Genomic DNA, 12,659 nt, shown 5'->3' on the forward strand with positions numbered 1-12,659 from the left:
AGCCTTTGCAACATAGTGAGATGCTGTCTCTATAAAGTTTTTTTTTTTAAGTGTTGGAGGGGGAGGGTGAATTGGTACAGTCATTTTGGAGAGCAATTTGGAATATCCAATACTTTATGACTCAGTAGTTCAACATCCAGGAAGCTTTTTCTACATGCGCACTACTGGGAAACAACTACCAGAATGTTTACAGGAATATTGTTTTAATGGAGAAAAAAAGATGGAAAGAAAATTAAATTTCCATTTACTAGAGAATAGATAAATATTGCTATATTCATAGACTGGATCACCATCTAAAGATTAATTAACTGAAGTGAAATATATCTGCTTGCGTGAATCTCCCAGTTTTCATAATGTTGGCTGATGTCAGCAGAGGAATACATATAATATAATACCATGTATACACAATTTTAAAACATGTAAAACAATACGATTTTTTTTTTTTTTTTTTTTTTTCTGAGATGGAGTTTTGCTCTTGTTACCCAGGCTGGAGTGCAATGGCGCGATCCCGGCTCACCACAACCTCCGTCTCCTGGGTTCAAGCAATTCTCCTGCCTCAGCCTCCTGAGTAGCTGGGACTACAGGCGTGCGCCACCATGCCCAGCTAATTTTTGTATTTTTAGTAGAGACAGGGTTTCGCCATGTTGACCATGATGGTCTCGATCTCTTGACCTCATTATCCACCAGCCTCTGCCTCCCAAAGTGCTGGGATTACAGGCGTGAGCCACCGCGCCCGGCAACAATACTAATTTTTTATGAATCCTGAAACACATATGGAAAATATAAAAAACAAATTAAGAATGTTAATTTAGGACCGGTGGGTGGTGGGACTTGATACACTTGGAAAACAAGTCACAGGGGCCCCAACGGTTATTGTAAAGGTTATTTTTTATGCCAGTGGTGTGTGGAGTCATCTCTTTGTTATATTATTTCCTATACTACTTTATTTGTCTAAAATATTTTCTAATTATCGCCCACTGCCCCTAATCCCATTTCATTCCTTCTGTATGCTTGTCACTATGCCCTTTACAATTTAACAGCAGTTAACGGCTGGCCTAGAGTGCCTTTAATCTACACTGGGGAGATGGTTCCATCTAGTGGGAAAAATGTTGCACATATTCTATGGGACATTCTTTTTAGGAAGGAAGAATAGAGTTAATAGTTTCCTGAGTCCTATTTATTTCACAAAAATTTAAGAGACAAAGTTATTATTTAGAAATATATGGCCTTTTCCATTATTAAGATAATGCTGTGGATTTCCTAAGAAATTTAGGTAGAACAACAGGACTCAGATGGGTTCTTATTTCTAACTTGCGTATGTTTTGTTTTTCAGAAGGAGTTGAGCCTTCCAAGAAGAGGCAGCTTGTAAGTAGATATTTATTACCATTATGACCATGATCTACTTAGGAACCCCTCTTGGGAACATTTCCCAATATCACGTGGAGGAGGCCCGCTTGGGAATATTTCTTTCTGTGTGCTCCTGTCTGAGCTAGGGAAGCCAGCAGGCCAGCTGACTTCTCCCAGTAGGCCAGATATTCCCCTGTCCCCATTCCTCCCAAACTCCAAACCCATTCCCTGTCTAGCATAGTATTTTGGGAAAGTTACAACTAAAATATTCATCACAATCTTATACTTGTGCTTTGGGATTTGTTTATTGAGTTTTAGTAGACTCAAGCTAAGAAAGCAGGAATATTAAAATGGAAACCCTTTGGATTTACATCTATCCCATAACATGGTATGAGGAGGAGACCACCTTTTCTGATAAGTTGAGGCAAGGGCAGCTAAGTTTGGAGACTATGTTGAATGGAATAGGTCCCCAGCCTGTTTGGTTTTTTTCTGGCTTCATGGTTAGGGGAGATTAATAAATAGTCTTTGTCCCTGGATTTTAATTTCTTATGTTTTCTTGAACTGCGTTTCCTCTAGGAATTCTATTGGGGCAGTATTAGAAATTTGGCCAATCAGAATTACCTGGAATGCTTGTTAAAGTGTGGAGCGTGAACTTAATACATTAAAATCTCTGTGTTGGGGCCCAAGAGCCTGCACTGTATATACCTACAACATACTCATATTTACCATGTTTTACTAGTAAAGTTACATCTGGGGAACACTAAGGAAATAGAGCTATGATAAAACAATGGCTTTAAAATTTTTCCTTAACAAAAAAGATGTAATTAAGGAGGAGGTCACAACAGTATTCATATTTATTTATTAAGTATACTTTACATACACATTATATGCAGTTTTAAAATGTATGAAACACATAATAATTCTTTCTGTTAGTGTCCATTTTAGGATTTTGTTTTGTAAAAAACTGCTCTAGTGATTAAATTTTCCTCTGAGATTTTTGTGATGCCTTTTGGGCCATTTATGAAAGCTTATTTTGGTTTGCTATGAAGGGACTTGAGTCAGAAAACTCCTAAGGTTCAGTCTTGACCATGCCATTTAACTAGCTTTGTAAACCTAGACAAGTCACTTTTTATCTTCTTAAACCTCAGTTGTCTTATCTATAAAATGAAGATAATGTTACCTGTGTTTTCTTTTTACTAAGGCTATTAGAAGGATCACTTAATATATGCATAGTTCTTTATTACTTATGGTTTAATTTTAGTATATAGTAGTTTTAGAATTCTTTTTTTTTTTTTTTAAGAGGAAGAGAAAGAGGGAGAGAGAACAGGAGAACGGGAGTCTTGCTTTATTGCCCAGGTTAGAATGCAGTCTAAAAATGGGTATTGAAAATCTCTTTTATGTCAATAATTGTGCTTAACAATGGAGACAGGAAGGAATAAGGGAGGAAAATAACAAACAAGCAGCCAACCAATATTTCATTTAAACCTGTGAAATGCTATGCAATTACTGAGGAGTGATTTACTTCCAATTATGTAGTCACTTTTAGAGTAGGTGTGACGTGGTACTGATAAAAATGTATGTTTTGTGGATTTGGGGTGGAGAGTTCTATAAATGTTTATTAAGTTTACTTGTTCTGGGTCTGAGTTCAAGTCCTGGATATCCTTGTTAATTTTCTGTCTCGTTGATCTGTCTAATATTGACAATGTGATGTTAAAGTCTCCCACTATTATTGTGTGGGAGTCTAAGTCTCTTTATAAGTCATTAAGAACTTGCCTTATGTGTCTGGGTACTCCTGTATTGAGTGCGTATATATTTAGGATTGTTAGCTCTTCTTGTTGCATTGATCCTTTTACCATTATGTAATGTCCTTCTTTGCCTCTTTTGATCTTTGTTGCTTTAAAGTCTATTTTATCAGAGGCGAGAATAGCAACTCCTGCTTTTTATTTATTGATTTATTTTTTTGCTCTCCATTTGGTTGGTAAATCTTCCTCCATCCCTTTGTTTTGAGTCTTTATGTATCATTGCATGTGAGATGGGTCTGGATGCAGCATACTGATGGGTTTTGGCTTTTTGTCCAATTTGCCTGTCTGTGTCTTGATTGGGGCATTTAGTCGATTTAAATTTAGGATCAATAATAATATATGTGAGTTTAATACTGCCATTTGATGCTAGCTGGCTGTTTTGCCCATTAGTTGATGTAGATTCTTCATTATGTTGATGCTCTTTACCTTTCGGTATATTTTTGGAATGGCTGATACTGGTTGTTCCTTTATATGTGTAGGGCGTCTTTCAGAAGCTCTTGTAAAGCAGGCCTGGTGGTGATGAAAACTCTGAGTACTTGCTTGTTCACAAAAGATTTTATTTTTCCTTTACTTGTGAAGCTTAGTTTGGCTGGATATGAAATTCTAGGTTGAAAGTTCTTTTCTTTAAGGATGGTGAATATCAGACCCCACTCTCTTCTGGCTTGTAGGGTTTCCGCTGAGAGATCTGCTGTGAGTCTGATAGGCTTTCCTTTGTGGGTGACCTGACCTTTCTCTCTAGGTGCCCTTAGCATTTTCTCCATCATTTCAACCCTGGTGAATCTGACGATTATGTGCCTTGGGGTTGCTCTTCTTGAGGAATATCTTTGTAGTGCTCTCTGTATTACCTGGAGTTGAATATTGTCCCACGTTTCTAGGTTGGGAAAATTTTCCTGAATAATATTCTGAAGAATATTTTCCAGCTTGGATTCATTCTCTTCGTCACATTCAGGTACACCTATCAAATATAGATTAGGTCTTTTCACATAGTCCCATATTTCTTGGAGACTTTGCTCATTCCTTTTTACCCTTTTTTTTTAATCTTGTCTTCTCATTTTATTTCATTGAGTTGGTCTTCAACCTCTGATATCCTTTCTTCTGCTTGATCAATTCGACTGCTAAAACTTGTGCATACTTCACGAAGTTCTCGTATTGTGTTTTTCAGCTCCATTGGTTCACTTATATTCCTCTCTAAATTGTCTATTCTTGTTAGCATTTCGTCAAACCTTTTTTCAAGGTTCTTAGTTTCTTTACATTGGGTTAGAACATGTTCTTTTAGCTCATAGAAGTTTCTTATTATCCACCTTCTGAAGCCTTATTCTGACAATTCATCACACTCATTCTCCATCAGGCCTTGTCCCCTTGCTGATGAGGAGCTGCCATCCCCTGAAAGAGGAGAGGCATTCTGATTTTGGATGTTTTTGGCCTTTTTGCGCTGGTTTCTTCCCATCTTTGTGGATTTATCCACGTGTCGTCTTTGTATTTGCTGACTTTCAGGTTGGGTCTCTGAGTGGACGTCCAGCTTGTTGGTGGTGATGTTATTTCTGTTTCTTTGTTTTCCTTCGGCAGATGCCTCTCCCCCACAGAGCTGGACCTTCCTGGGTTTAGCTGTGTTTGCCATGAAACTCTCAACTGTCAGCGTTTCCAATTGCTGTTTTTTTTGTGGGGGTGGGACCAGTCGACCCTGATCACCTGGCTTCCTGCCTTGGAGCCCCCTTTTTTTCTTTGCCAAATTGAACGGTCGATTCTCTCCAAGGTGCCCCAGTCGCCTGCGGAAAAGGTGCCGGGGACCGCACCGGTGCTTTTCTGCCTGGGAATCTCCCGGTCTGGCTCCCAGCTTCAGTCCCCCTTTCAATCAGCTGAATGGGCAACTGTGCCTTCCTGGACCTCCAAACGCCAACCAAAAGGGCACCCAGTCCCGCATACTCCGCACTGAGAACTGCCCCACTGGGATGCTGGCAAAACAGCCACGCCGGCGAAAAGAGTCGCGCTGGCCACCTGCAGGGCTCCACTGCTGGGAATCTCCTGGTCTGTAGGCAACAAAAATTTGTCTGGAAGTCTGGCGTCCACTCAGCCCCTGCGCCTTCACTGGGAGCTGCAACCCTGAGCTGCTGCTAGTCCGCCATCTTGGATCTCTCTCTAGAATTCTTAATGGGTTAAATTTGGATGAATTCTATTATTTAAGAGGGACATATTTTATTTTAAATTCAGTTTCTAGCAGTGGATCTCAGGTCTAGCTTCGCAAGTGTTCTGAGTCTTCTGTAAATGGCAAGAGCTCTACCAGGACTCTTAGAGGAATTATAGATTAAGTAGGTCATAACTAAAAAGGAGTAGCTTTTCAGCATCATAGTTAGCAAATATTTGTACTTGGTTGTTTTTCTATTTCTGCCCCCCACTTTTTTGGGTCCTTCTATTTGAAAACTGTCTGAGATTTGCCTTTTCTTAATATTAAGTGAAATAAATTAAGGCCTGAGGCAGGTAGCTTCTTGCAGGAATATGTGTCCTCAATGAATGGAGTTGCTGGGAAGAGGGAGAAGGAGGAATATTCTTATTTTTATTTTATATCAGAAGAATTTTTTGGTCATTTTAGTGATATCTAAAGTTAAGCCTACCCTAACTGCCTTAAAAATGTTTAATTAATAAGCATCAGAAATAGGTTTTCCCTCCTCTTTTTGATAAAGTAACTCACATTTAAACAATTGATCAGTCAGTAAATACACATTAATACCTACTCTGGGGCTGGGCACGGTGATTCACACCTGTAATCCCAGCACTTTGGGAGGCTAAGGTGGACGGATCACCTGAGGTCAGGAGTTTGAGACTAGCCTGACCGATATGTTGAAACCCCATCTATACTAAAAATAAAAAAAATCAGCTGGGTGTTGTGGCGTTTGCCTGTAATCCCAGCTACTCGGGAGGCTGAGATAGGAGAATTGCTTGAATCCAGGAGGTGGAGGTTGCAGTGAGCCAAGATGGTGCCACTGCACTCCAGCTTAGGCAACAGAGCGAGACTCCATCAAAAAAACAAAAACCCACTCTCTGCTGGGCAGAGTGATCTAAATTCTGAGGCTATAAGTTCAGTTAGATAAATTCTTCTCTTTGGAAGAGCTTAAGTAAATCAGAAGTTCTTCAGTTCTTTAATATTAACAATATCCTTTCTTATCTCTAATATTGGAGGAGTAGAAAAAGTTTTGTTTTGGAAGAAAATAAGGAAACGTGGGTACAAATACAGGCTTTGCCGCCAACAAATTATGTGTGGCTTTAAAACAGGAACTCCTGCTTCTGGACCTGAATTGCCATGCTTGTGAAATGAAGGGATTTCTATGCTTAGTCATAGAAACTTGTTTCACCTGATCTCTATGCTTAGTCATCTCCCCAAACAATTGAAGTTCCATGGTACCTCTTGTACATGGAGCTGGGCAAGTCTTTGTAGGGAGTATGCAACAGGAGGCAAAGTATTGCTTAGCATTTGTAGTAAAGAAAACGGAAAGGTAAGAACCACAAAACAGATATTTGAATACGTTTAATTACTACAAAATTTGTTGTGTGGAGAAACTGATGTTAATAAAATTAGTGACTTACTATTTGCCCTACTGTTTTTTGTCCTCATAGCCTGATCTAGAAATTTTTAAAGTTTCTATACTTGTCCTTTAAGTCTTGGTCAGAAGGAGGGGGCATTATATTTGCCCTGTTTGCCTCTTTCTCAGAATGGCTCTCCCAAGAGCAAATCCTATGGTATGCTCATTCCAGGTTATGAAGGCCCATAACCTTTGACATATCTTTCATGTGCATAGAGAAATTTAGAGTTTGCCTCTAGTTTGGTGTTCTTGTCCTTTGAGAGCGTATTTTTGTTAATTAGTTTTTGAGGCTCTCAATTGCTGTGCTTTTCCACATAATATGTTAGTTGCATTAAAACAGACAGGAACTCATCAAATATGGGTTTCTAGACTTTTGTGATAACTTGGCCTTATACAAAATACACATTCTTCCACCCAACAAGTAATTCCTCCAAAGTCTCCAAATTGGTAAGTGGAAGTGTAACATAAAAATTCAAGCTTGGGTTTGTAAGCCAGGCAGATGTGGGTTTCAGTCTTGGCACTATCACTTACTAGATATTTTTTGGTAAAATAAGTTACTATATTTTTGTCTTTTTGCCTCCATTCACTTTGTCATTTGCTCAAATTTGTCCATCCATGCATCTGTCATACTATATTATTTTAGTTCCAATTATGTGTAGGCACTATGTTAGATACTGGAGATACAGTAGTAAATAAAGCAGACAAGGTCCCTGCATTCATGGAGTTTCCGTTCTACTTAAGAGAGACAAAAACATATGTCATATGGTACTGAGTGCGCTGAAGAAAAATAAAGCCAGATACAAGATAGGAGGATGTGTGTTTCTGTAGGGGTAGGGGTTGACATTTAAATTTTAAATTGTATTGTCCAGGCTGGGTTTGGTGGCTCACGCTTGTAGTTCCAGCATTTTGAGAGACCAAGGTGGGTGGATTGCTTGAGTCAGGAGTTTGAGACCAGCCTAGTGAGACCCTCTCTCTACAATAAAAATTAAACAACAAAAAAAATTTGGATTGTCCAGGAATTGATTTTCTCATTAAGGCAACATTTGAGCAGAGAATAGGTGTGAATGGAATGAGTGATGTTGAGATAGAGATAGATCCATAAATATATATGTATATATTTATATATGTATATGTATCTATAAGTGTATACACACACGTGTTTATAGTAACATTGGTCAGGTTAGGGAAGAGAGCTGTTGAATTCCAATATGCAATATGCAAACATCATCCATGTCTGCCACAATAAGGGCTTTGTTGGGGCAAGATGATTATGAAAGTTCTTTTGGCCTGGCTCATAGCATTTATTTTAGACGTAGCTTCCTGAAACTAAATCATTTTCATTTTTAGAAAGCTATTTCATATTTAAACCCATCTGGGTATTTTTTTAATGCATTAAATAATCATGTTTGAATATCAGACCCAAGGGAGTTGATAACCTTGTTCAAAGTATATATATCTGTGGAAAGAAGATTTTGAAGTTTAAAGTTACTTGTATCTGTTTACCCAAGCTAGAGGAGTTTTGTATTTTGCTTTTTTATAATTGAAGCACTCTAAATGGCTTTTCTTGCTCAGCGCTATGGAGGGAGCCTCTTTTTGGTTGATTCCTTTCAAATAGTCTTGTTTCTTTTGCTGTTGTTGTTATTTTGTTTGTTTTTTGTGATAGGATCTCATTCTGTTGCCCAGGCTGAAGTGCAGTGGTGTGATCTCGGCTCACTGCAGCCTCGCTCTCCTTGGCCTCAGGAGATCTTCCCACCTCAGCCTCATGAGTGGCTGGGACCACAGGTGCCTGCCACCATGCCTGGCTAATTTTTGTATTTCTTGTAGAGATGGGGTTTCACCATGTTGCTCAGGCTGGTTGGAATTCCTGAGCTCAAGCTATCTGCCTGCCTTTGCTTCCCAAAGTGTTTAGATTATAGGCATCAACTACTGTGCCTGGCGATTGTTTCTTTTGTTTGTGAATTTCAGCACAAGTGTCTAGACCCTATATTTGGGAGCTTAATGTAAATAATGCTTATGTCTCCAGTTACCCTGAAAGTAAAGCTTTTCTAATACCCATTATACTTGAGATAATTTTCCTCATATTTCATGAAATGTCTTGCTTTATTTCTTAGAAGCTGTGAGTAGTCAATTGAGATTGGAGTGGAGAGGTAGCTGTTGGTTGTATTCATAGGGCATATGTATATATGTGTGTGTGTTGATATTATTGACATTGCTGGCTTGTAGTCTTTAGAGCCCTTGGGGATAGTTAACCTTTTGTTTTGTCAGCTTACTCATGTGGGCAGTGGACTTGGATACCAGATACTGAATGAAAGTAAATGTCTGGTGTCTGCTGTGATAGGCACAGCAGATCTGCACAGTGGGCAGAGAGGAGTTTCTAGGCCTCAGGGTTGCGATGTGTCAAACTTTGCCCCTATGAAACTGACAGTGTCATGTACTTTCCCATTCTGATGCAACTTGATGCCTGGATCAGTACTTCTGGAGAATGTGCTAAAAAGAGATACCACCTGCTGCATACACATAGTAAACCCTTTGTTGAGGTATCAGTGGTGACTGATATAGGGCTTTAGTTTTTTTGTGGGGCTTTGAAAATCAGGAAATTTTGCAACCATTTAGGACTCTAAAGGCCATAGTAATAGCTTTGTGTTAACATTTAAGACCCTGTTTTTTAAAAATTGGTCTTATATAGACCAATAAAAATAATTTCTATTTCTTTCTTTCTTTCATTTCTTTGAGATGAAGGCTTGCTGTTTCGAGGCTGGAGTGCAGTGGTGCAATCTTGGCTCTCTGCAGCCTCTGCCTCCTGGGTTCAAGAGTTTCCCCTGCCTCAGCCTCCTGAGTAGCTGGGACTACAGGCGTGTGCCACCATGCCCAGCAAATTTTTTGTATTTTTAGTAGAGACAGGGTTTCATCATGTTGGCCAGGATAGTCTTGATCTTCTGACCTCAGGTGATCCGCCTGCCTCTGCCTCCCAAAGTGTTGGGATTACAGGCGTGAGCCACCGTGCCCAGCCTTCTTTCTTTGTTACCACTAGTATGTCCAGATAGTCCCAGTCATTGTAATTTCCTGCCTCTGCTACTGCCATAACCTCCTAATTGGTCTTTTTTTATCTGGCATTGCTCATCCTCAGTCTACCTATCTATCATAAAATAGTCAGGAAAAGCTTTTTAAAATGTGGATTTAATTATTAGATATTAATTTAAAATTCTTTGGTGATTTTATTTTTTTCTTTGAAACAGAGTCTTACTCTCTGTCACCCAGGTTCAAGTACAATGGTGCGATCACAGCTCACTGCAGCCCCAACCTTCCTGGGGTCAGGTGGTACTCACACCTCAGTCTCCTGAGTAGGTGGGACCACAGGTGCACACCACCACACCTAGCTAAATTTTGTACTTCTTGTAGAGATGGGGTTTTGCCATATTGCCCTGTCTGGTCTTTAACTCCTGGGCTAAAGCTATCTGCCTGCCTCAGCCTTCCAAGGTGCTGGGATTACAGATGTGAGCCATTGCACCTGGCCTTTGATGAATTTTTTCTTACTCTTAGGATCACACCTGACTATCTATATAATGTGGTTGCTATATTTGTCTTCATGTTTTACACAATATGTTCACTGTGCCTGGAAAGTTCTTTTTCCATCCATACCAGTCTAGTTTCTACTGATCTTTGAAGTCCCAGCTTAAATTTCATTTCCTTATGAAAGGCTTTCCTGACCTCACCCAAACCTTGCTGATTATAGACTAAGTTGGGTTTCCCAGAACATACTTTCATTAAACCCTCTACTTTTCCTTCATAGTTCTTACATCAGTTGTAAATAAAGAACTGTTTATCTGCCTTCTCTCATTGTGTAATATATTAGTATTAGCTCAGGGTGCTATAATACCATGTTTAAATAACAAAAATTTATTTTCCCCCAGTTATGCAAACTAGGAGTCCAAGAAGGTGACAGCAATAGGTTTCTGGTAAACCTCTCTTCCCGGCTTGCAGAGAGTGGCCTTCTTGCTGTGTTCTCACATGGCCTTTATGTGGTACACCAGCCTGAGGATAGGGGGATGGATCTATCTCTTCTTTTCTTCTTCTTTCTTCCTCCTTCCATCTTTCTTCCGTTTTCCTCCTTCCTTCTTTCTTCCTTCATCTTCAAGGCCACCAGTCCTATAGGATTAGATCCCCACCCCTATGACCTCATTTAACCTTAATTACTTCCCAAAGAACCTATATGGAAATATAGTCAGATTGGGGGTAAAAGCTTTAACATGAATTTTGGGGAGATGCAGTTTAATCCATAGCAGATGGTAAGCTCCGTGAGGTCAGGACCATGTGCATTACAGTATGCTGACCCCAGGGCCTACTATAGAGTTTAACACAAATTGGTAATCATTTGAGCTTGTTCCAAACACTGGTATGGTCTGGCACAAGAATATAAATAGAGGTATACATGTTTAATCGTTTAAAATAGAGCTATCAAATTGTAAAAGAAAATAAATGTCTTATCCTCCTACCTCTAGAAATATAGTTGCATAATAGCATTTTGAAATGTGTGTCAAGCTATTGATTTTTAAAAAATAGGCACATGTTAAATATTTAACTCATTATTAGTAAGAAAATCTAGCAGATATATTCCAGTTCAAACAAGTGAAAGAAGCATACAGTGATATGTGTTGTGTGTATGTGTAGTGTTGAAATAAATTTATTAATTATTACAAAATTGAATTTTTCTATGGAGAGAAGGGAAGTCAGTTGTACCTCCACTATACAGAACTCATCAGCATGTCTACAGACAAACATTATTTTGTGGACCAGATGTACTGGTTCACACCTATAATCTCAGCACTTTGGGAAGCTGAGGCAGGGGGATCACTTGAGCCCAGAAGTTTGAGACCAGCCCGGGCAATGTAGTGAAACCATGTTTCTGCAAAAAAAATTTTTTTAGAATTAGCCAGATAGGGTGGTGACCGCCTGTAGTTTCAGCTACTTAGATTGCTGCAATGGGAAGATTGCACGAGCTTGTGAGGTTGAGCCTGTAGTGAACCATGATTGCACCACTCTACTCCAGCTTGGGTGACAGAGAGAGATCCTGTGTGTGTGTGTGTGTATATATGTATATATATATATATATATATATATATATAAAATTTCACATAGCATCTGTTACCTACAACTTACAGAGTTGTAAAGTATCTCAAAGATGGTAAAAGACTAGAATCAAACTGGAAGAGTATTCTCTAAACAATGCATAGGTTTTTATTGGGAATATCCAGTAACCTTATTTTTTCTTTTTAACTTTTACTTTTTTTTTTTTAAATAATCTCCTGCCTTTTCATCTAAAATAATCTGAAACATTTTTGGTCACAAAACAAGGGTGGTCTCATTAGGCTTGGCTTGATTATTTGCATAGTGTAGCCAGAATATTAATTTACCATATGTAGGGTTAATATAAGAAAAGTCATGCCCAGTGTTTGCTCTAAGTTTCTTGGACCTTGGAAACTAAAGTTATCATTTCTTTGGCAGTAAGCCCGGGGCATTAGGAGCTCATTATGACACTGGCTTATTTCCGAGGAGCTGGGAATCTGGCCAATTCCAGTCTCTTCAAAAACCGTAAACAAAGCCAAGAATTACTGTTACATAATAATAACGTTCATAAGAGACAAGGCAAAGAGCAGCTGGTGTTTACTTTATGACCTAAGTTGAATTACAACATATAAAATATAGACAAAAAACCAAAGAGACGGAGAGAGGGAAAAAGAGAGAGAGGAAGAGAGAGATTGCTGAGAGCTGTGACTTGCGCCTTGCCCGTGCTCCTGTAACGCCGGTGCTGAAGAGAGGGAGAGAGAGAGAGAGAAAGAGATTGCTGAGAGCCGTGACTTGCGCTTTGCCCATGCTGCTGTAATGCCGGTGCTGAAGAGAGAGAGAGACTGCTTAGAGTTCTGACTTGCGTTTTACC

At 39.2% G+C, this 12,659-nt stretch overlaps 1 protein-coding gene across 6 annotated transcripts in view; it reads left to right on the forward strand.

Annotated features, from left to right (window-relative positions):
* The window catches only part of MAST2 (microtubule associated serine/threonine kinase 2), a 239,088-nt gene that overhangs the window by 103,225 nt on the left and 123,204 nt on the right, over window positions 1-12,659 (forward strand). For all 6 annotated transcript variants that reach the window (XM_032247417.1, XM_032247423.1, XM_032247418.1 and 3 more), the window contains one exon: window positions 1,334-1,365. In XM_032247417.1, the coding sequence (XP_032103308.1) occupies window positions 1,334-1,365 (32 nt within the window). The remainder of the gene's footprint in view (window positions 1-1,333; window positions 1,366-12,659) is intronic.

This window comes from Sapajus apella, unplaced genomic scaffold (genome assembly GCF_009761245.1).
Source record: "Sapajus apella isolate SASKATOON/1434 unplaced genomic scaffold, GSC_monkey_1.0 scaffold62, whole genome shotgun sequence".
Taxonomy (NCBI): domain Eukaryota; kingdom Metazoa; phylum Chordata; class Mammalia; order Primates; family Cebidae; genus Sapajus; species Sapajus apella.